The sequence below is a fragment of the Pseudophryne corroboree genome, chromosome 3, assembly GCF_028390025.1.
Source record: "Pseudophryne corroboree isolate aPseCor3 chromosome 3, aPseCor3.hap2, whole genome shotgun sequence".
NCBI lineage: Eukaryota > Metazoa > Chordata > Amphibia > Anura > Myobatrachidae > Pseudophryne > Pseudophryne corroboree.
The window spans coordinates 301,425,392-301,450,810 of record NC_086446.1 but is presented as its reverse complement, the minus strand read 5'-3'; the positions used below and the strand labels follow the sequence as shown (position 1 = coordinate 301,450,810).

At 48.1% G+C, this 25,419-nt stretch overlaps 1 protein-coding gene across 9 annotated transcripts in view; it reads right to left on the bottom strand.

The window, feature by feature from the left end:
- Window positions 1-25,419, bottom strand: part of SYCP2 (synaptonemal complex protein 2) — a 1,046,702-nt gene that overhangs the window by 665,475 nt on the left and 355,808 nt on the right. For all 9 annotated transcript variants that reach the window (XM_063959338.1, XM_063959341.1, XM_063959339.1 and 6 more), the window contains 3 exons: window positions 13,371-13,405; window positions 12,155-12,297; window positions 12,021-12,073 (listed from right to left, as the gene is read on the bottom strand). In XM_063959338.1, coding sequence (XP_063815408.1) covers window positions 12,021-12,073; window positions 12,155-12,297; window positions 13,371-13,405 — 231 coding nt within the window. The remainder of the gene's footprint in view (window positions 1-12,020; window positions 12,074-12,154; window positions 12,298-13,370; window positions 13,406-25,419) is intronic.

Here is a 25,419-nt window from a genome sequence, read left to right as displayed (position 1 = left end):
CAAGTCGTCCAAATACGGCAGTATCCTGACCCCTTGACGGCGGAGTACCACCGTCATCTCCGCCATGACTTTTGTAAAGACTCGCGGAGCCGTTCTTAAACCAAAAGGTAACGCCTGAAACTGGTAATGGCAGTTGCCAATCGCAAATCTCAGGTATTGCTGATGAGACACTGCTATAGGAATATGCAGGTAAGCATCCTGTATATCCAGGGAGACCATGAAGTCACCAGGTTCCAAGGCCAGAACTATAGAGCGAAGGGTTTCCATCCGGAACTTGGAAACCTTCACAAACCTGTTCAATGCCTTGAGGTTGAGAATAGGCCGGGAGGACCCATTCGGTTTCGGGACTAGAAACAGCGGAGAATAGTACCCCCGGCCCCTCTACGTAAGAGGCACCTGTACTACGACTCCAGGGTCTGTACCACTGAATGTAGAGTGTTTGCCTTTGTCTTGTCCAATGGGACATCTGTCTGGCAAAATCGATGAGGGGGTCGGTTTTTGAAGGCTATGGCGTAACCTCGAGTGACGACTTCCCGTACCAAGGCATCTGAAGTGGTCTTCAACCATTCCTGGGTATACCCTAGAAGCCGGCCCCCCACCCTGGGATCCCCCAGAGGGAGGCCCGCCCCTCATTCGGCAGGCTTATCTGTCTTGGAAGCTGGCTGACGGGCCGCCCAGGCTCTTTTGGGCTTAGGCTTACCAGGTTTGGAAGTGCGGGCCTGCTTGTTGTACGCCTGACCTTTTGCTTTACCTGAAGGACGAAAGGAAGTACCTTTAGCTTTCGACACAGAAGGAGCAGTACTTGGCAGACAGTCAGTTTTGGCAGTAGCCAAGTCAGCCACAATCTTATTTAAATCCTCCCCAAACAGAATATCTCCCTTGAAAGGGAGTACCTCCAGGGTTTTTCTAGAGTCCAGATCCACAGACCAGGATCTCAGCCACAATATCCGGCGAGCCAGGACTGACGTAGTAGAGGCCTTGGCTGCCAGGATACCGGCATCAGAAGCCGCCTCTTTAATATAACGAGAAGCTGTGACAATATAAGACAAGTATTGTCTAGCATGGTCAGAGGAGATTTCAGCATCTAACTCCAAGGCCCATGCCTCAATGGCCTCTGCAGCCCAAGTAGCTGCAATAGTGGGCCTTTGTGCAGCACCCGTGAGGGTGGAAATCGCTTTCAGACAACCCACCGTAGGCGCTTTTAGAGACGCGACGGTGGTGACCGGTAGAGCTGAGGAAACCACCATCCTAGCCACATGTGAGAGTCCACTGGAGGAGGCGTTTCCCAATTCTTAGACAGCTCCGGCGCGAGGGGATAGCGAGCCAGCATCTTCTTTTGAGGCACAAACTTCGTACCCGGGTTTTCCCAGGGTTCCTGACGTATATCAATTAGGTGGTCAGAGTGAGGTAAAACTTGTTTAATCACCTTCTGACGCTTGAACCTATCTGGTTTCTTAGGATGAACGGATGGCTCGGGATCATCCGGAATCTGTAAAAATAAGATTTTACTTACCGGTAAATCTATTTCTCGTAGTGTGTAGAGGATGCTGGGGACTCCGTAAGGACCATGGGGATAGACGGGCTCCGCAGGAGACATGGGCACTTTAAGAAAGAATTTAGTTCCTGGTGTGCACTGGATCCTCCCTCTATGCCCCTCCTCCAGACCTCAGTTAGAGAAACTGTGCCCAGAGGAGATGGACAGTACAAGGAAAGGATTTTGTTAATCCAAGGGCAAGATTCATACCAGCCACACCAATCACACCGTATAACTTGTGATAACTACCCAGTTAACAGTATGAAAACAACATATCATCAGTGCAAGACCGATGCAACTATAACGTAACCCTTATTGAAGCAATAACTATATACAAGTATTGCAGAAGAAGTCCGCACTTGGGACGGGCGCCCAGCATCCTCTACGGACTACGAGAAATAGATTTACCGGTAAGTAAAATCTTATTTTCTCTAACGTCCTAGAGGATGCTGGGGACTCCGTAAGGACCATGGGGATTATACCAAAGCTCCCAAACGGGCGGCAGTGTGCGGATGACTCTGCAGCACCGATTGAGCAAACATGAGGTCCTCCTCAACCAGGGTATCAAACTTATAGAATTTTGCAAAGGTGTTTGTACCCGACCAAGTAGCAGCTCGACACAGCTGTAGTGCCGAGACCCCTCGGGCAGCCGCCCAAGAAGAGCCCACTTTCCTAGTGGAATGGGCCTTGACCGATTTTGGTAACGGCAAACCAGCCGTAGAATGCGCTTACTGAATCGTGTTACAAATCCAGCGAGCAATAGTTTGCTTTGAAGCAGGGGCACCAATCTTGTTGGATGCATACAGGACAAACAGCGCTTCAGTTTTCCTGACTCTAGCCATTCTGGCCAAGTAAATTTTTAAAGCCCTGACCACATCAAGTAACTCGGAATCCTCCAAGTCACGTGTAGCCACAGGCACCACAATAGGTTGGTTCATATGAAAAGATGAAACCACTTTCGGCAGAAATTGTGAACGGGTCCGCAATTCTGCTCTATCCATATGGAAAACCAGACAGGGGCTTTTATGTGACAAAGCTGCTAATTCTGACACACGTCTAGCCGAAGCCAAGGCTAATAACATGACCACCTTCCACGTGAGATATTTTAATTCCGCCGTTTTAAGTGGTTCAAACCAGTGTGACTTTAGGAAACTTAACACCACGTTAAGATCCCAAGGAGCCACCGGAGGCACAAAAGGAGGCTGAATACGCAGTACTCCTTTTACAAACGTCTGAACTTCTGGTAGAGAAGCCAACTCCTTTTTGAAAGAAAATGGATAGGGCCGAAATCTGAACCTTAATGGAGCCTAAGTTTTAGGCCCAAATTCACTCCAGTTTGTAGGAAGTGAAGGAAACGGCCCAGATGGAATTCTTCCGTAGGAGCATTCCTGGCCTCACACCCAGAAACATATTTTCGCCATATACTGTGATAATGTTAAGATGTCACGTCCTTCCTAGCCTTTATCAGCGTAGGAATGACCTCATCCGGAATGCCTTTTTCCGCTAGGATCCGGCGTACAACCGCCATGCCGTCAAACGCAGCCGCGGTAAGTCTTGGAACAGACATGGGCCCTGTTGCAACAGGTCCTGCCTTAGAGGAAGAGGCCACGGATTTTCTGTAAGCATTTCCTGCAGATCCGGATACCAGATCCTTCGTGGCCAATCTGGAACAATGAGGATTGTTCTCACTCCTCCTTTTTCTTATTATTCTCAACCCTTGGGTATGAGAGGAAGAGGAGGAAATACATAGACCGACTGGAAAACCCACGGTGTCACTAGGGCGTCTACCACTACTGCCTGAGGGTCTCTTGACCAGGCGCAATAACTCTGCAGCTTTTTGTTGAGGCGGGACGCCATCCTGTCTATCTGTGGCAGTCCCCACCGAACTGCAATCTGTGCGTAGACTTCCTGATGAAGTCTCCACTCTCCAGGACGTATGTCTGGTGAGGAAGTCTGCTTCCCAGTTGTTCACTTCCGGAATGAACACTGTTGACAGTGCTCTTACATGATTCTCCGCCCAGCGAAGAATTCTGGTGGTTTTCGCCATCGCCACTCTGCTCCTTGTGCCGCCTTGGCGGTTTACATGAGCTACTGCGGTGACGTTGTTTGACTGGATCAGAACCGGTTGGTTGCGAAGAAAGGTCTCCGCTTGACGTAGGGCGTTGTATATGGCCCTTAGTTCCAAGTCTCTTGACTTGACCAAAGACCTTGGAAATTTCTTCCCTGTGTGACTGCTCCCCAGCCTCGGAGGCTCGCGTCCGTGGTCACCAGGATCTAGTCCTGAATGCCGAATCTGCGGCCCTCTAGAAGGTGAGCACTCTGCAGCCACCACAGGAGAGATACCCTGGCCCTGGGGGATAGAGTGATAAACTGATGAATCTGTAGATGTGACCCGGACCACTTGTCCAGTAGGTCCCATTGGAAAGTCCTCGCATGGAACCTGCTGAAGGGAATGTTTTTCCCAGGACTCGAGTGCAGTGATGCACTGACACCTGTCTTGGTTTCAATAGGTCCCTGACTAGAGTCATGAGTTCCTGGGCCTTCTCTATCTGAAGGTAAACCCATTTCTGGTCTGTATCCAGAATCATACCCAAGAAGGGCAGACGAGTAATAGGAACCAACTGTGACCTCGGGAAATTGAGAATCCAGCCGTGTTGCTGTGACACCTTCAGCGAAAGTGACACGCTGTTCAACAACTGCTCTTTTGATCTCGCCCTTATTAGGAGATCGTCCAAGTATGGGACAACTGTGACTCCTTGCTTGCGTAGGAGCACCATTATTTCCGCCAATTACCCTGAAATTGGACATGACAATCCTGTACCGCAATTGTCAGGTACGCCTGATGGGGTGGATAAATGGGAACATGAAGGTATGCAGCCTTTATGTTTAGATACACCATCAAATCCCCCCCTTCCAGGCTGGCGATGATCGCTCTGGGCGATTCCACTTTAAATTTGAACCTTTTCCCGTATAGGTTCAGAGATTTTAATTATAAAAATAGGTCTGACCGAACCGTACGGTTTCGGGACTACAGCCAAGGTTGAGTCATATCGCTTTCCTTGTTGCAGGAGGGGAACCTTGAGCACCACCTGTTGGAGATACAATGTGTGAATTGTATTTAATATTATCTCCCTTCCTGGGGGAGAAGCCGGTAGGTCCGATAAAGAAAAACCAGCGAGGAGGCACCTTTCGAATTCCAGCTTGTAACCCTGAGAAACAATTTTTTATTGCCCCCGGGAACCACCTGTGAGTGAACTCAGATGTGGCTGAAGAGTCGAAGACATGCTCCCACTGGGGCGGACTCCCTTAGCGGAGCTCCAGCATCATGCGTTGGATGTAGTAGAGGCCGGGGAGGACTTCTGTTCCTGGGAACTAGCTATGCCCTGTACCCTTACCTCTGGTAAGAAAGGACGCTCCTCGTACTTTCTTGTTATTCTGCGACCGAAAGGACTGCATTTGATAATGTTGTGCTTTCTTAGGCTGTGAGGGAATATAAGGCAAAAGATCAGAATTACCAGCTATAGCTGTGGAGACCAGGTCCGAGAGCCCTTCTCCACACAATTCCGCAGCCTTGTAAGGTAAACCTTCCATATGCCTCTTTTAGTCGGCATCACCTGTCCATTGCATGTTCCACAGGACACTTCTAGCAGAAATCGACATAGCGTTGACTCTAGAACCCAGTAGACTAATGTCTCTTTGGGCATGTTTTATATATATATATATATATATATATATATATATATATAAAAGACAGCATCTTTTATATATATATATATATATATATATATATACACACACATATACTAGGGTCAATACCATGGTATCCCTATCTAGGGTTTCAATCTCCGCTGATAAGGTATCTGTCCACGCTGCTACAGCGCTATAAACCCATGCCGACACAATCGCCGGTCTGAGTAGTGTACCAGAATGTGTGTAAATGGACTTCAAAGTACTTTTACTGCAAGCTATCTGCAGGATCCCTGAGGATAGCTGTTAAGTCAGCGCTACCTTTTGGGTAAACGTGACAAAGCTTTGTCCACCCTAGGGGAAGATTCCCATCGTATCCTGGCCCTAGTAGGGAAAGGATACTCCCTGAGAATTCTTTTTTGGAAGCTGCAGCTTCTTGTCTGGAGAATCACGCTCTTTTTCTTCACGAGAGGAGGGAAATTTACTTCAGCTTTCTTCTCCTTAAACATGTGTACCCTCGTGTCAGGGACAGATGAGTCATCAGTGATATGCAAAACATCTTTTATTACAATAATCATATATTGAATACTATTCTGCCAGTTTTGGCTGTAACTTTGCATTATCGTAGTCGACACTGGAGTCAGACTCCGTGTCCATATCAGTGTCTATTATGTTGGATAGTGAGCATTGTGAGACTCTGAAGGTCTCTGCGACATAGGGACAGACCTGTGTAGATTCACTGTCTGTACTCTAATCTTTTGTGCAATAAATTTACCTCAGCACTTTATTTCACATATCCAATCAGGTGTCGGCGTTGTCGACGGAGACACCACTCACACACACATTTGCTCCACCTCCTCCTTAGGAGAGCCTTTTACCTCAGACATGTCGACACACACGTACCGACACACCACACACTCAGGGAATGCTCATCTGAAGATAATTCCCCCACAAGGCCCTTTGGAGAGACAGAGAGAGAGTATGCCAGCACACACCCCAGTGCTATATGACCCAGGAAAAAACACAGCAATTTAATGTTTACCCAGTAGCGATGTTATTATCTGCGCCGAATTATGTGCCCCCCCCTCTTCTTTAAAACCCTCTCTTCTACCGTGGTATAAGCAGGGGAGAGTCCGGGGAGCTTTCTCTCAGCGGTGCTGTGGAGAAAAACATGGCGCTGGTGAGTGCTTAGGGAGAAGCCCCGCCCCCTCGACGGCGGGCTCCTGTCCCGCTAAAAGTGTAAAATTGGCGGGGGCTCATGCATATATACAGTGTCCAGATGTATATATGCTCCTTTTGCCAAATAAGAGGTTTATATTGCTGCCCAGGGCGCCGCCGCCCTCCCCCCCCTGCGCCCTGCACCCTTACAGTGACCGGAGTATGTGAGGTGTGTGGGAGCAATGGCGCACAGCTGCAGTGCTGTGCGTTACCTCAGTGAAGATCATGAAGTCTTCTGCCGCCTCTGAAGTCTTCTTTTCTTCTCATACTCACCCGGCTTCTATCTTCCGGCTCTGCGAGGGGGACGGCGGCGCGGCTCTGGGACGGACGGCGAGGGTGAGATCCTGCGTACCAATCCCTCTGGAGCTAATGGTTTCCAGTAGCCTAAGAAGAAGGACCTAGCTTCAGAGAGTAGGGCTGCTTCTCTCCCCTCAGTCCCACGATGCAGGGAGTCTGTTGCCAGCAGAGCTCCCTGAAAATAAAAAACCTAACAAAATACTTTCTATCAGTAAACTCAGGAGAGCTCACTGAAAAGCACCCAGCTCGTCTGGGCACAGTATCAAACTGAGGTCTGGAGGAGGGGCATAGAGGGAGGAGCCAGTGCACACCAGGAACTAAATACTTTCTTAAAGTGCCCATGTCTCCTGCGGAGCCCGTCTATCCCCATGGTCCTTACGGAGTCCCCAGCATCCTCTAGGACGTTAGAGAAATTAACTTAATAGCCTCCAAAAGATCAGGAACATCCACATGTGAACCACCCTCCCCATCAGCCGTATCTGAGTCAGAACCTGTGGGGTCAGTGTAAGTGCCTTCTTCGTCCGACGAGGTGTCAGTGACAGCAGTGGATTGTGAGGAGACAAGCGCTCGCTTAGAGGACCCCTTGGACGTAGGCGAGCGACAGTCAGACTTTTTAGTAGTCAGGGACTGGTTCAACTTCTTTATTTGAGCAGATAAATCGTCCGCCCACGGCGGGTTAGCTGCAGGGACCACAAACGGTTGCACTGGCATTGGGGGTGTTAGTTTATGAACTAGCGTAGGCAGAAGCGTGAAAAAAGCGGCCCACGGCGGGTCATTATTTGCCCCCATTGCCACCGTCCCACTGGGGGGCAAGAAGCCCCCAGTACCAGAGCCCAAAGCTGCTATATTCTCCTCATAGGGGTATCTGCGGCTTCAACAACACCGGCAGTGTGTTCAGCCCCAGAAGCAGACATGATATAACTTGCAGTATCAGGTAACACAGTACAATTTGTCAGCAGCACAATACCTCTAGCCCAAACCCCTGCGCAGTGTAGTCAGCACCAGCAGAGATAAAGGAGAGATATGGTGACTAAATCACAGAGAAAAATACGTAATACAGTATATCTTTGTGAAAAATCCTATATTAGATAAAACCTGACGCACCAAGCCCCCTCAGGTTATAGAATATAGGGATAGCAGGTTGAGTGAAAGACACGAAATGGACACCACTCAGCTATCAAATGCACACACAAATAGTCACAGTCTATACAATGCAGAGGTTATTACTAACAATAATACTGCACTGGACTAGCTTACACAACTATATAACAATAGATATAACAGTACACAGTAAGAACTGGATGTATATCACAGGGTAATTGTACCAGGAAACCCTGACTAAGTGCACTCTTTCTTAACTAACACTGACTAAAAAAGGCAGGTAGAATACTTAAGTGTCTTGTGAAGTCAAAGCACTGACAACCAGGCGGCTTTACATAGGAGGATTTGCCCAAGCATTCCCAGGAAGTGAGCTGAGGGATAATGGCGCCGCAGACACTGCCAGGGAGTGAGGGAGAGACAGATATGCAGCTCCAGGGCGGAGCATTTGCAGAAAATGGCGCCCTGGGGCTGGGGGAGGGGCTTCAGGTCCAAGCTCTATCCCCCTGCTGGCTAAACCACCGGGTTACTGCGGGCTCTAATAAAACGGTTTATAGAGAAAACCTGACCTGTCCCATGACCTGGTGATCTAGTGGGATCGCCTGTACTGCCAAAGTGTCCACCGCCAGCGCGCGCAGCCCGCCTCCCACTGACCGCCCCGGATCGCGATAAAGACCAGGTCCCGCAAGCGGGACCCACTTCCCACCTCGCGAAGCGTGGCCACGCGATCCCGGAGAGCCCCCATGGTGTGTGCCTGACAAGAAGAAAACCGGAGCCTCCTGCTGTAGTTACCCGGCAACCAGGGCTCGGGAGTTACCCGGCAAACAGGGCTCGGGAGTGTACAGCGCCGCTGGGGAGAGCCGGAGCTGCATCCGTGAATGTCCACTGACATGTAACACTGCTGCTGTCCTTGAAGTCTTCACTTTTTTCCTCAGAAAAAAAGCTCTTCTTAGGGCTGCCTGGAGCAGCCCCTCTGTTAAGTGCCTGCTACTGCAGCACCAACTACAAAACTGAGATACTGTGCAGGGAGGCGGGGTGATATAGGAGGCGGCGCTATGCATTCTGGGAACAGTCAAAGCTTTGAGCCTGTTGGTGCCTCGGATCAAGATCCTACTCTACACCTCATTGTCCATTCCTTGTGGAGCCCAGTGTACCCCGCAGCAGAAATAGAATGCAACGTCATCCCTATCCATAGTATCCAAATCCTCAAGCAAGGTAGCCGACCACTTTACTATTGCCTTTGCAATCCATGCACTAGCAATAGTGGGATGTAATATAGCCCCTGAAGCAGTGTACACTGATTTAAGCGTGTTATCAATTTCCTATCTGCCGGCTCCTTTAAGGCGGTAGATCCCGGTACAGGTAAAACCACCCTTTTTGAGAGTCTGGATACAGATGCGTCAACAATCAGCGGGTTTTCCCATTTTTTTCCTATCCTCCTCAGGGAAAGGAAAAGCCACCGGAATCCTCTTAGGGATCTGAAACTTCTTTTCAGGGTTTACCCATGCTTTTTCAAATAGCAAGGCTTTTTTATTTTCAGTGAAAAAAGCCTCCTCAACCTGCTCAGGTGTGGTATCACTTACATTTTTATCACATCCCTGATAGCCTCTATCAACAACTGCACCCCCCTTGCAAGAGATGCGGACCCCCGCAACACATCCCCACCTCCCTCTGTAGTGTCAGAATCGGTATCCGTGTCGTCTTGTGTGACATGCACAAGCGCACGTTTGTGGGGGTATATAGCGGGGTGTCCTGAGGTACCAGACACAGGCCATACTGCAAGAGAGCTCTGTAATACCTGGGTTGCAGATGCATTACTAGCAACCTTGTCAGAAATCTGAGAAATCCAAGTTTTGATAGAGGAAAACCACTCTGGTTCCCTTGCTGGTATCTGTGCTAAACCAGTGCTAGCCTGATTACATGGAATGGGATCATCCTGGAAGGATAAATCCTCTGCAGTATATGACACAGTGTCCCTGGACATAGCTAAAGGTGACCACCAAACACTCCACACACACACACACACACACACACACACACACACACACACACACACACACACACACACACACAGGTGGGGGTAGACAGAGTTTCCCCCCCAAGAATGGCAAGAGAGAGACAGATATTGGAGCCAACCCACACACAGCGCTTTGTAACAAGGAGAAAACGCCCTGTCAGTGCAGACTGTGTCCCTTATTAGGACACACAGTCGTTTTACCCTTCTACAACCCCCTGGTACCGTGTACAGTAAGCTGGAGTTGTTGTGGAGGGACCTGAATCTTCCTCACAGTGCTTGCATGCAGGAAAATGGCGCTGGAACGCTGCTGGGTCCGCTCTGAGAAGCTCCGCCTCCATAATGGCGCTGTCTTCCGCTCTTCAGGTGATTATACTGGCCTGAGGAATAGTTGCTGGCTGAGATCCCTGGACTCCGACAGGCTGTAGCGAACAGCCTCCTGTAAAATAAAAAACTCTAAAATAAAACTTTACCAGAAAAGCTCAGGAGAGCTCCCATAGCTGTGACCGGCTCCTCGAGGCACATTTTCTAAACTGAGTCTGGTAGGAGGGGCATAGAGGGAGGAGCCAGCCCACACTCTCAAACTCTTAAAGTGCCAATGGCTCCTGGTGGACACGTCTATACCCCATGGTACCAATGTGGACCCCAGCATCCTCTAGGACGTAAGAGAAATAGGGTTTATTGGTTCTTGGTTGTCCTGGTTTATTGGTTCTTGGTTGTCCTGGTATGATACCTCAATGATGAGGGGGGAGTCCCATCTTTGTTGGTGTTTTCCTTTTATCCTGGTCCTCTGGATTCTCCTTTTGTGGGGCGACTCCTTGTACCTCATCCTCTTATCACTAAAATAAGCTGATTGTTATTAATTTCTCCTCTGTATTGTTGTATGTAGGAGTCTGGGTTATTGGGATTAGAGTATTTTCTGTGGTAGCCTTCATCTTTTTTCCTAGGTGGTCTGTCCCACTTAAAGGTCCTACTAGTCCCAAGATCCTTTATCACTTACATATTTTGTTTTCGTCCTAATAATGTTTCTTCATAGATTTTTGGATCACGCTTATTTTGCTTCAAAAACTGCCATGCTTTCCAAAGTATTCCAATGCACTACTGATCTCCTTCTCAATCTCTTTAGGTGTGAAGAGAGGTAGGAGCTATCACATTTGTGCAGGATTTAAACTAAAAGCCTTAGAACTGATCCACCCTCTATGCCCCATGGTCACAGTATCCCCCAATTGGAGGAAGAGAAATTAGATTATGATTAGAGATTTTGTTTTCATCTATTACCCAACACACAGTTTCATACCTGTGAACAACACAAAACATTTACCGTCTCTTTTCTATGTCAGATTCAAAACAATGACCTCTGTAACTCTGTATTTCTAAATTTTGTATCTATTTCAAATTAACTAATAATGTATAAACTATGGTAACTTGAGGTTTATTAGCCTTTCTCTCCACTGTACCCCATTTTAGACCATTACAAATACTGTTCTCAGATTATTCACATTAACATTACACACTGGCATCTGCCTCTCACTTTAATAGTAAAATTTGACAATTACCAGCCTTAACTTAAAAGTCATACAAAACTTTGCATAATTCTATGTGGACAATTCTTCATGATGTGCCACTGTGATGTACAGCTTTTCACATTAATGATTATAAAGTCAGTCAATCTTTGCTCATTTCCCATATCTCTAGCAGAGAAAATCAGCAAAGATAAATCACTCCTAAGAAGAACCTTTGTGACCATTCCAGAGGCACATCATGGAGAATGGATTTGAATGCTACAGTGCATGTGCAATCCTATCTCAAAGTACTCTACCAACTACTCATTAAGCTTTCCACAAAAACTCTTGTAGACCACCTGTCATTATCTCCACCCACGTAAGTCTGCACGTTATTGCTGTCGTCCAGTTTCTCGACAAGCTTCCTAAAATTAATGTGTCGTTATATTGTTACATCTCATGAACAGGCCCATCTACACCATTTTGCTTTGTTTGTGCTTATATACTGTACAGTATAACGCTTAAATACTATATATAAATAATATGGCATTACCTACTGTAAAATGTTGGCACTGCCCTTAAAATTTTATGTCAAAAATGTAATATTAGAGTAGTAATTTGAGGACATATAAAAGAAAGATAAGAGCCCTTTATAAAGTGAAACAATTACCTTCGTTTCTCGCCCAGCATGCCATTCACCAGGTTAAGGAATTTTCTGCAATCCTGAGTAAATTGTAAATAAAACCTAATTAGAGAAGGTTTATTTTGTGTTTGTTTTAATAGCAATTCATTAGTTAGACATACGGTTTCAAAATCAGAATCTTTAATTTTTTTGAATGCATCAGTGATGAAATCCATCGGAAACCAGTTGCTAGCCAGCTCTCCCCTTTGAGCTTCTGATGTCATTCTGCACAACGCCTCTGTAATTGCCACTTGTAAATCATAATCTGTAAAAAAATATTCATCAGTACATATTGTATGTATACTGGAAGAGATTTATACATTATGCATATCCACATCTGCAAAAACACAGTAGCCTCCATTTCTTTATATTGCTCATTCTCCCTTAATAGTCATGATAAAGAGGCACCTTTGGGCATCTGTTCATCATCTCAGCCTTCAGAAATCTAATTGCATGCATAAAATGATGAAATTATATTTTTGTTAAAATGATAAGCCCTGTAAAAACACTGTATTAGCACTATGGGCCTAACTCAGATGTGCTTGGAGTTGATAGCACTTTATGGTGATGCAGCAGGAGGAGTCTATTACAAGCAGATGTCTCCTGCTGCATTAGTGATTCGACCTGCATCTTAGATGCAGCATTTGATGACTTAGACGCCATCGGGAAGCATAAGGCACCTACGGAGAACCATCGCAGAGTCCAGAAAAGCTGGCCTCTTCCCACTCCCCAAATGGCGGCGATGCCTCAGTTTTCACAAATAGAGGTCGTCGGTGCCCCCTCCCCGCTACCCAGACAGCAGCAGACTGTCATTCACAGACAGTCTGCTGCTGTCCTGCAATGCAGGGCCAGTTTGCACACACACAGAACGGGTACTGGTCATGCGCAAAGTACTGATTATAGGTACTTTGCAGCACAGGACAGAACTCCAACCACTTCTGAATAAGGTCCTATGAGCTTGACTGTGCTTATAAATTATTGTGATCTCTGTACAAAACGTCCATATCACTAGCCTGAATGAGTGAATTGTCTCTTCAAACAAGCGGTCCCTAAATACAGTAGGCTCGTTCAGCATCAACATCACCAAATATAGGCTGTCAGGATATATTTACAGTAGCATGAGGCTACATAAAAAAATACTCAAATGTAAACAAAATAAACAAGTATATTTCTAAACCATTACACAAACAGTACAGCCTTCCTACCAGCATTTATTTTTATATCTCTATAAAATGGGTTAAACTACCTCATATTTGGCATATAGCAGACACATTACACTCAAGCTAATGGAACAAGGCAGACACATTACAATCAAATATAAATACATTTTAAACTTACCTCCGGCATCTAAAATCCTTTTCCCCATAGAAGACCTTACAGAAATATAAAAAAAATAATAATTTACTCACCGGTAATTCTATTTCTCGTAGTCCGTAGTGGATGCTGGGGACTCCGTAAGGACCATGGGGAATAGACGGCTCCGCAGGAGACTGGGCACATCTAAAGAAAGATTTAGGACTATCTGGTGTGCACTGGCTCCTCCCCCTATGACCCTCCTCCAAGCCTCAGTTAGGAACTGTGCCCGGAAGAGCTGACACAATAAGGAAGGATTTTTGAATCCCGGGTAAGACTCATACCAGCCACACCAATCACACCATATAACACGTGATAGGAACCCCGGTTAACAGTATGATAACAAATGGAGCCTCTGAAGAGATGGCTCACAACAAAACCCGATTTTTGTAACAATAACTATGTACAGGTATTGCAGACAATCCGCACTTGGGATGGGCGCCCAGCATCCACTACGGACTACGAGAAATAGAATTACCGGTGAGTAAATTCTTATTTTCTCTGACGTTCTAGTGGATGCTGGGGACTCCGTAAGGACCATGGGGATTATACCAAAGCTCCCAAACGGGCGGGAGAGTGCGGATGACTCTGCAGCACCGAATGAGAGAATTTCAGGTCCTCCTCAGCCAGGGTATGAAATTTGTAGAATTTTGCAAATGTGTTTTGCCCCCGACCAAGTAGCTGCTCGGCAAAGTTGTAAAGCCGAGACCCCTCGGGCAGCCGCCCAAGATGAGCCCACCTTCCGTGTGGAGTGGGCTTTTACAGATTTAGGCTGCGGTAAGCCTACCGCAGAATGCGCCAGCTGAATAGTGCTACAAATCCAGCGCGCAATAGACTGCTTAGAAGCAGGAGCACCCAGCTTGGTGGGTGCATACAGGATAAACAGCGAGTCAGTCTTTCTGACTCTAGCCGTCCTGGAAATATAAATTTTTAGGGCCCTGACTACGTCCAGCAACTTGGAATCCTCCAAGTCCCTAGTAGCCGCAGGCACCACAATAGGTTGGTTCAAGTGAAAAGCTGAGACCACCTTTGGGAGAAACTGAGGACGAGTCCTCAATTCTGCCCTATCCATATGGAAACTCAGATAAGGGCTTTTACAAGACAAAGCCTTGATCAGGGTAGGGTTGACTTCCTCCGGAATACCCTTTTCCTTCAGGATCCGGTGTTCAACCGCCATGCCGTCAAACGCAGCCGCGGTAAGTCTTGGAACAGACAGGGTCCCTGCTGCAGCAGGTCTTGTCTGAGCGGCAGAGGCCAAGGGTCCTCTGTAAGCATCTCTTGAAGTTCGGGGTACCAAGCTCTTCTTGGCCAATCCGGAACCACGAGTATGGTTTTCACTCCTCGCCTTCTTATTATTCTCAGTACCTTGGGTATGAGAGGTAGAGGAGGAAACACATAAACCGACTGGTACACCCATGGTGTCACTAGAGCGTCCACCGCTATCGCCTGAGGGTCTCTTGACCGGGCACAATATCTTTTCAACTTCTTGTTGAGGCGGGACGCCATCATGTCTACCTGTGGTTTTTCCCACCGGTTGACCAGCATTTGGAAGACTTCTGGATGAAGTCCCCATTCTCCCGGGTGGAGGTCGTGCCTGCTGAGGAAGTCTGCTTCCCAGTTGTCCACTCCCGGAATGAACACTGCCGTCAGTGCTAACACATGATTCTCTGCCCATCTGAGAATCCTTGTGGCTTCTGCCATCGCCATCCTGCTTCTCGTGCCGCCCTGTCTGTTTACATGGGCGACCGCCGTGATGTTGTCTGACTGGGTCAGTACCGGCTGGTTTTTAAGCAGGGGTCTTGCCTGGCTTAGGGCATTGTAAATGGCCCTTAGCTCCAGGATATTTATGTGAAGAGAAATCTCCTGATTTGACCATTGTCCTTGGAAATGTCTTCCCTTTGTGACTGCCCCCCAGCCCCGAAGGCTGGCATCCGTGGTCACCAGGACCCAGTCCTGTATTCCGAATCTGCGGCCCTCTAGTAGATGAGCCCTCTGCAGCCACCACAGCAGCGACACCCTGGTTCTGGCCGATAGGGTTATCTGCTGTTGCATCTGGAGATGGGACCCGGACCATTTGTCCAACAGGTCCCACTGGAACATCCTTGCGTGGAACCTTCTGAATGGAATTGCTTCGTACGAAGCTACCATTTTTCCCAGGACTCGTGTGCATTGATGTACCGACACTTTTCCTGGTTTTAGGATGTCTCTGACCAGAGATGACAATTCCTCGGCTTTTTCCAGTGGAAGAAACACTCTTTTCTGGTCTGTGTCCAGAATCATTCCCAGGAACAGAAGACGTGTCGTCGGGACCAGCTGTGACTTTGGAATGTTTAGAATCCAGCCGTGCTGTTGTAGCACTTCCTGAGAAAGTGTCACCCCCACTATCAACTGTTCTTTGGACCTCGCCTTTATCAGGAGATCGTCCAAGTACGGGATAATTAAAACTCCCTTCTTGCGAAGGAGTATCATCATTTCGGCCATTACTTTGGTAAAGACCCTCGGTGCCGTGGATAACCCAAACGGCAGCATCTGGAACTGATAGTGACAGTCCTGTACCACAAATCTGAGGTACTCCTGGTGCGGAGGGTAAATGGGGACATGCAGGTACGCATCCTTGATGTCCAGGGATACCATGTAATCCCCCTCCTCCAGGCTCGCAATAACCGCCCTGAGCGATTCCATCTTGAACTTGAACCTTTTGATATAAGTGTTCAAGGCTTTTAAATTTAAGATGGGTCTCACCGAACCGTCCGGTTTCGGTACCACAAACATTGTGGAGTAGTAACCCTTTCCTTGCTGAAGGAGGGGTACCTTGACGATCACTTTCTGTGAATACAGGTTTTGAATAGCCACCAACACTGCCTCCCTGGCAGAGGGAGTTGCCGGCAAGGCAGATTTTAGGAAACGGCGGGGGCGAGACGTCTCGAATTCCAGCCTGTACCCCTGAGATACTACTTGAAGGACCCAGGGATCCACTTGTGAGAGAGCCCACTGTGTGCTGAAAAACCTGAGACGTGCCCCCACCGCTCCCGATTCCGCCTAAGCAGCCCCAGCGTCATGTTGTGGACTTACCGGACGCAGGGGAGGACTTCTGCTCCTGGGAACTAGCTGTGTGCTGCAGCTTTTTCCCCCTTCCTCTGCCCCTCGGCAGAAAGGATGAGCCTCTAGCCCGCTTATATTTCTGGGGCTGAAAGGACTGTACCTGATAATACGGTGCTTTCTTTTGCTGTGGGGTAGCCTGTGGCAAAAAAGTCGATTTCCCAGCAGTAGCTGTGGAAACGAGGTCTGAAAGACCTTCCCCAAAAAGTTCCACCCCTTTATAGGGTAAAACTTCCATGTGCCGCTTGGAGTCGGCATCACCTGACCATTGCCTAGTCCATAACCCCCGTCTGGCGGCAATGGACATAGCGCTTATTTTTGATGCCAGCCGGCAAATATCCCTCTGTGCATCACGCATGTATAAGACCGCGTCTTTTATATGGTCAATCGTTAGCAAAATATTGTCCCTATCCATGGTATCAATGTTTTCCGACAGGGAGTCTGACCACGCAGCAGCAGCACTGCACATCCAAGCTGATGCAATAGCGGGTCTCAATATAATGCCAGTGTGTGTGTATATAGCTTTTAGGGTACTTTCCAGCTTTCTATCAGCAGGTTCTTTTAGGGCGGCCGTATCCGGAGACGGTAGTGCCACCTTCTTTGATAAGCGTGTCAGCGCTTTATCTACCCTAGGGGGTGTTTCCCAGCGTGACCTATCCTCTGGCGGGAAAGGGTACGCAGCCATTAACCTTTTAGAAATTATCTATTTCTTATCTGGGGAAGTCCACGCTTCCTCACACACCTCATTTAATTCGTCAGATGCAGGAAAAACTACTGGTAGTTTTTTCTCACCAAACATAATACCCTTTTTTGTGGTACCTGGGGTATCATCAGAAATGTGTAATACATTTTTCATAGCCTCAATCATATAACGGGTGGATCTATTGGAGGGTACACTCGTCTCATCATCGTCGACACTGGAGTCGGTATCCGTGTCGACATCTGTATCTGTCATCTGAGGTAGCGGGCGTTTCATAGCCCCTGATGACATTTGAGACGCTTGGACAGGCACAAGCTGAGTAGCCGGCTGTCCTATGTCGTCAAACCTTTTATGTAAGGAGCTGACACTGTCACGTAATTCCTTCCATAAGTCCATCCACACTGGTGTCGACCCCGCAGGGGGTGACATCACATTCAAAGGCATTTGCTCCACCTCCACATCATTATCCTCATCATACATGTCGACACAGCAGTACCGACACAGCAGACACACAGGGAATGCTCTTACAGAGGACAGGACCCCACAAAGCCCTTTGGGGAGACAGAGGGAGAGTATGCCAGCACACACCAGGGCGCTATATAACAAAGGGATATCACTATACAGAGTGTTTTCCCCTATAGCTGCCTATAATATATATATACTGCGCCTAAATTGTGCCCCCCCTCTCTTTTTTACCCTTTCTGTAGTGCAGGACTGCAGGGGAGAGCCAGGGAGCTTCCTTCCAGCGAAGCTGTGAGGGAATAATGGCGCCAGTGTGCTGAGGGAGTTGGCTCCGCCCCTTTTTCGGTGGGCTTTCTCCCGCTATTTTATCGTTTCTGGCAGGGGTTAATATACACCTATATAGCCTCTGGGGCTATATATGGTGTTAGTTTTGCCAGCCAAGGTGTTATTATTGCTGCTCAGGGCGCCCCCCCCCCCCCCCCCAGCGCCCTGCACCCATCAGTGACCGCAGTGTGTGGTGTGCATGAGGAGCAATGGCGCATAGCTGCAGTGCTGTGCGCTACCTTGGAGAAGACAGAAGTCTTCAGCCGCCGATTTTCCGGACCACCTTCTTGTTTCTGGCTCTGTAAGGGGGACGGCGGCGCGGCTCCGGACAACGAGGTCGGGTCCTGTGTTCGATCCCTCTGGAGCTAATGGTGTCCAGTAGTCTAAGAAGCCCAAGCTACCACCACTTAGGTAGGTTCGCTTCTTCTCCCCTTAGTCCCTCGTTGCAGTGAGCCTGTTGCCAGCAGGTCTCACTGAAAATAAAAAACCTAAACTATACTTTCTTCTAGGAGCTCAGGAGAGCCCCTAGTGTGCATCCAGCTCAGCCGGGCGCAGAAATCTAACTGAGGCTTGGAGGAGGGTCATAGGGGGAGGAGCCAGTGCACACCAGATAGTCCTAAATCTTTCTTTAGATGTGCCCAGTCTCCTGCGGAGCCGTCTATTCCCCATGGTCCTTACGGAGTCCCCAGCATCCACTAGGACGTCAGAGAAATAAATAAATAAACAGTTTTTGTAATATTAATAAGCTACCAATACAAATAATTTCTCTCTCTTCGGTTTACACAATAGTGTAATAAGCAAAAAATAAAACCAGAAGGATCAGTACAAAAATAAGATTTTAAACCTACCGGTAAATCTTTTTCTCCTAGTCCGTAGAGTATGCTGGGGACTCCGTAAGGACCATGGGGTATAGACGGGCTCCGCAGGAGACATGGGCACTCCAAGACTTTAAATGGGCGTGAACTGGCTCCTCCCTCTATGCCCCTCCTCCCGACTCCAGTTATAGGAACTGTGCCCAGAGGAGACGGACATTACGAGGAAAAGGATTTTGTTAATTAAGGGTGAGACACATACCAGCTCATACCACAAACACACCGTACAACATGGTATATAAGTAAAGCAGTTAACAGTATGAACAACAAAAATCAGCAACAGCCTGATCTCAACTGTAACACAACCCTTGTGTAACCTTATCAATAACTATGTACGATCATTGCAGATTTCAGTCCGCACTGGGAGGGGCGCCCAGCATCCACTACGGACTAGGAGAAAAAGATTTACCGGTAGGTTTAAAATCTTATTTTCTCTTACGTCCTAGAGGATGCTGGGGACTCCGTAAGGACCATGGGGTTTATACCAAAGCTCCAGACCGGGCGGGAGAGTGCGGATGACTCTGCAGCACCGATTGAGCAAACATGAGGTCCTCATCAGCCAGGGTATCAAACTTATAGAATTTTGTAAAAGTGTTTGAACCCGACCAAGTAGCTGCTCGGCAAAGCTGTAACGCCGAGACACCTCGGGCAGCCGCCCAAAAAGAACCCACCTTCCTAGTGGAATGGGCCTTTACTGATTTTGGTAACGAAAATCCAGCCGTAGAATGAGCCTGCTGAATCGTGTTACAGATCCAGCGTGCAATAGTCTGCTTGGAAGCAGGCGCGCCAATCTTGTTGGCCGCATATAGGACAAACAGTGCCTCTGTTTTCCTAATACGAGCCGTTCTGGCTACATAGATTTTTAAAGCCCTGACCACATCAAGGGACTTGGAATCCACCAAGACATCCGTAGCCACAGGCACCACAATAGGTTGGTTCATGTGAAACGACGAAACCATCTTGAGTAGAAATTGAGGAAGAGTGTTCAATTCCGCTCTATCTACATGGAAAATCAAATAGGGGCTCTTGTGAGACAAGGCCGCCAATTCGGACACCCGCCTCGCAGATGCCAAGGCCAATATAACATGACCACTTTACAAGTGAGAAATTTCAAGTCAACAGTTTGAAGAGGTTCAAACCAATGTGATTTAAGGAACTGTAATACCACGTTAAGGTCCCACGGTGCCACGGGGGCACAAAAGGAGGTTGGATGTGCAGTACTCCCTTCACAAAAGTCTGCACTTCTGGAAGAGAGGCCAAATCCTTCTGAAAGAATATTGATAAGGCCGAAATCTGCACCTTAATGGAGCCTAACTTTAGGCCCATATCCACTCCTGTCTGTAGAAAATGGAGAAAACGACCCAGCTGGAAATCCTCCGTAGGAGCATGCTTGGATTCACACCAAGACACATACTTCCTCCAGATACGGTGATAGTGCTTCGCCGTTGCCTCCTTCCTAGCTTTAAGTAGAGTAGGGATGACTTCCCCTGGAATACCTTTCCTAGCTAGGATCTGGTGTTCAACCGCCATGCCGTCAAACGTAATCGCGTTAAGTCCTGGAACACACACGGCCCCTGTTGTAACAGGTCCTCTCTGAGAGGAAGAGGCCAAGGATCTTTCGTGAGCATTTCCTGAAGATCTGGATACCAGGCCCTTCGAGGCCAATCTGGAACAATGAGTATCGTCTGAACCTTTGTTCTTCTTATGATTCTCAATATTTTTGAGATGAGTGGAAGTGGAGGGAACACATAGACCGCCTGATACACCCATGGTGTTACTAGCGCGTCCACTGCTATCGCCTGAGGGTCCCTCGACCTGGAACAATATGTCCGAAGCTTCATGTTGAGGCGTGACGCCATCATGTCTATTTGAGGGAGCCCCCAGCAACTTGTCACTTCTGCAAAGACCTCCTGATGAAGTCCCCACTCTCCTGGATGGAGATCGTGCCTGCTGAGGAAGTCTGCTTCCCAGTTGTCCACTCCTGGAATGAATACTGCTGACAGAGCGCTCACATGATTTTCCGCCCAGCGGAGAATCCTGGTGGCTTCCGCCATTGCTGCTCTGCTCCTTGTTCCGCCCTGTCGGTTTACATGCGACACGGCTGTGATGTTGTCTGACTGGATCAGAACGGGTACTGTAGGTTGCGAAGAAGATGCTCCGCCTGTCTCAGGCCGTTGTATATGGCCCTTAATTACAGCACATTTATGTGCAGAAAAGCCTCTTGGCTTGACCATATTCCCTGAAAGTTTTTTCCCTGTGTAACCGCTCCCCATCCTCGGAGGCTCGCGTCCGTGGTCACCAGAACCCAATCCTGAATTCTGAACCTGCGACCCTCTAGAAGGTAAGCACTCTGGAGCCACAACAGGAGAGAGATCCTGGCCCTGGGGGACAGGCTTATCATCCGATGCATTTGGAGATGGGACCCTGACCACTTGTTCAGTAGGTCCCACTGAAAAGTTCTTGCATGGAACCTGCCAAACGGAATGGCCTCGTAGGCCACCACCATCTTTCCCAACACTCGAGTGCATTGATGAATCGACACTCGTTTTGGTTTCAGCAGATCCTTGACCATGTTCTGGATTTCCTGAGCTTTTTCCACTGGAAGACAAACCCTCTGTCTTTCCGTATCCAGAATCATGCCCAAAAACGACAGCCGAGTCGCCGGAACCAACTGCGACTTTGGCAAATTTAGAAGCCAGCCGTGTTGTTGTAGCACCCTATGAGAGAGATCCACGCTTTTCAGTAATTGTTCTCTTGATCTCGCTTTTATCAGGAGATCGTCCAAGTACGGGATAATCGTGACACCCTGCTTGCGCAGGAGCACCATCATTTCTGCCATTACCTTGGTGAAAATCCTCGGGGCCGTGGAAAGCCCAAACGGCAACGTCTGAAATTGGTAATGATAATCCTGCACAGCGAATCTCAGGAACGCCTGATGAGGAGGGTATATGGGGACATGAAGGTATGCATCCTTTATGTCTAGTGACACCATAAAATCCCCCCCGTCCAGACTGGAGATCACTGCTCAGAGAGATTCCATCTTGAATTTGAATCTCTTCAAATACAGGTTTAGGGATTTTAGGTTCAGAATCGGTCTGACCGAGCGGGAACCACGAATAGAGTTGAATAAAAACCCTTTCCCTGTTGTAACCGGGAAACCATGATAATCACTTGCTGTTGACACAGCTTTTGTATTGCCGCTGAAACTATTGTTCTCTCTGGGAGAGAAGCTGGTAGCACCCAAGGATCCAGGTCCGACTGAACCCAGACCTGGCTGAAGACGTGCCCCTACCGGTGCGCACTCCCGCCGGGGGGCCAAGCGTCATGCGGTGGATTTGGCAGAAGCCGGAGAGGACTTTTGCTCCTGGGAACTAGCCGTAGCTGGTGTTCTTTTCCCTCTTCCTCTACCTCTGGCGAGGAAAGATGATCCACGCCCCTTTCTGAATTTATGAGACCGAAAGGACTGCATCTGGTATTGAGGCGTTTTCTTTTGATGTGGGGGAACAAAAGGCAAAAAAGAAGACTTACCCACGGTAGCTGTGGAAACCAGGTCCGTGAGGCCATCCCCCCAAAAAACTTCACCTTTGTAAGGCAGAGCCTCCATAAGTCTCTTGGAGTCAGAATCACCAGTCCATTGATGGGTCCACAGCGACCTCCTAGCTGAAATTGCCATGGCATTGGCCCTTGATCCCAAGAGGCCAATATCTCTCGCAGCTTCCCTTAGGTATAACGCTGCGTCCTTGATGTGACCCAAAGTTAACAGAACAGTATCCCTGTCGAGGGTGTCCATGTCAGATGACAAGTTATCTTCCCAACCTGCAATTGCGCTACTCACCCATGCCAACGCAACCGCCGGTCTGAGCAGGGCTCCCGTAGTCGCATAAATTAATTTTAAAGTGGTTTCCTGCTTGCGGTCCGCAGGATCCTTTAGGGTCGCCGTGTCCAGATAACCGCGTGAAGGCTTTATCCACCGTGGGTGATGATTCCCACCGTAACCTGTCCTGGGAGAGGAAAGGATACGCCATAATAATTCTCTTGGGAATCTGCAGCCTCTTGTCTGGAGTTTCCCCAAGCCTTTTCAAATAGAGCGTTCAGTTCATGAGATGGGGAAACGTTACCTCACGTTTCTTCTCCTTAAACATACAGACCCTTCTGTCAGGGATAGAGGGGTCCTCTGTGATATGTAATACATCTTTTATTGCCATAATCATGTACTGAATACTCTTGGCCACCCTTGGGTGTAACCTCGCATCATCATAGTCGACACTGGAGTCGGAATCCGTGTCGGTATCAGTGTCTGCATTCTGGGTAAAGGGACGTTGCTGGGACCCTGATGGGTTCTGTGACACAGTAATATCCATGGATTGTCTACATGCTTGGTTCTGAGACTCAGATTTGTCCAACCTTTTATGTAATAAAGCCACACTTACATTCAAAACATTCCACGTCTACCCAAGCAGCAGTCGGCGGTGCCGACGGAGTCATTACCACTTTCTGCTCCGCTGCCTCCCTCAAAGAGCCTTCCGTCTCAGACACGTCAACACACACGTACTGACACCCCAAACACACTGGATTATAGGGGACAGACCCACAATGAGGTCCTTTGGAGAGACAGAGAGGGAGTTTGCCAGCTCACACCCAGCATCGCCAGTGTCTGAAATATTAACAATACCTCAGACCTGTAAGCGCTTTTATATATAAATATATATCAAATTAGCACCAAATTATTGTGCCCCCCCCCCCCTCGTTTTGCATCCTGTTACTTGTATATAGCAGGGCAGGGTCCGAGAGCAGCGTCTCTGCAGCAAGCTGTGGAGAAAAAGGCGCTGGTTAGAGCTGAGGGAAGAAGCCCCGCCCCCTTGATGGCGGTCTACGGTCCCACTATTATTTATACTGGCGGGGGTTTGTATACTCTGTCTATGCAGTGTATATACTATGCCAGTCTAGTATCTGAGGTAAATTTTGCTGCCCAGGGCACCCGCCCTGCGCCCGGCACCCTTGTATTGCCTTGTGTGTGTGTGGGAGCAACGGCGTGCAGCGCAACCGCTGCGCGGTACCTCTGACGTCTTCTGCCGCCTCTGAAGTCTTCTTGCTTCCTATACTCACCCGGCTTCTATCTTCCGGCTCTGTGAGGAGGACGGCGGCACGGCTCTGGGAACGAACAGTTAGACGACACCAGTGTTCAGACCGTCTGGAGCTAATGGTGTCCAGTAGCCTAAGAAGCAGAGCCCATCAGTCTAGGAAAGTGGGTCTGCTTCTCTTCCCTCAGTCCCACGAAGCAGCGAGCCTGTTGCCAGCAGTGCTCCCTGAAAATAAAAAACCTAACAAAGTCTATTTTCCAGAAAAACTCAGTAGAGCTCCCTTAGTGTGTGACCAGTCTCCTCTGGGCACAGGATCTAACTAGAGTCTGGAGGAGGGGCATAGAGGGAGGAGCCAGTTCATGCCCATTTAAAGTCTTAAAGTGCCCATGTCTCCTGCAGAGCCCGTCTATACCCCATGGTCCTTACGGAGTCCCCAGCATCCTCTAGGACGTAAGAGAAATATAATGATTTCATCTTACTATCCTATTGTACAGTTTTTTTTATTTTTCAGACATTGGTCCTGATTTATGTTTGTAAAGAATTGCACAGTCGCAAGGAAGATAATCTTCCAACAACCGCCAATTTCCTCCTGGATCCTCTGCTTCCTTGTTCCCTTCCCCATATCCTTCCATGTAGCCAGCTTCAGCTTCCCTGTGTACACCCGGATGCTGCAGGGAGTAGCAGCCACCGATAAAATTTAAAGTCGCGATATCTTGATTATCAATGGTCCAATATATCAAACATCTATGGTTAAATAAATATCTATTAAAACATTTTTATCTCTTAGATTATCGTGTTGGGTATGTTTTGAATAGATGTTCTTAATCTAATTCAATCCTAAAATGAATGCAGTTAAGAACATCTAAGCAGTTTTTAGAAAAAATATTAGTTAGTTAAGTGGTTAAATAATCTGTGAATATCAGTATTCTCCATGGTTACAGATGTTTCTAAAGTACATAAAGTAAATGAACAGGTGGTTCATTTTGTGGAACAACCCCTGCTACATACTCTTTGCAGCGAGGCTCGATCGGAGCTGCCCGTGGGAGGCCTGCCTGGACACTGCCGCTGAGAGCACAGCTAACACCTGCCGCACAGCCAACGTACAGCCGCCGGGGCTCCAGTGCCATCATCTACTAGTCTACAGTGATCCGACAGCTCTGGGAATGGCTGCATTCTGCTCAAGACCGGCGGCGACTGCGGACATCGCTCTCCCCCACAGGGGTTTACACTGGCCGGCTGAAAGAGATCGCTCCGGGCTCTCCCTGCTGCCACTAATCCAGTGGCTCAGGTCCTAACAGCAGCATACCTGCTTTACAACCATTGCTCACATGAGCACAGCATTTCAGATCATTAAGGATTCATTCCCTATTAGAATGTCGGACCCGGCACACATTTAAATGGATTAAGGATTGCCCGGGATTCACATACATCAAGTGAGTGACTTGTTCATGCATATAGACTTTTTTTACTTCACTTATTTTCATTCTGTTTAATTT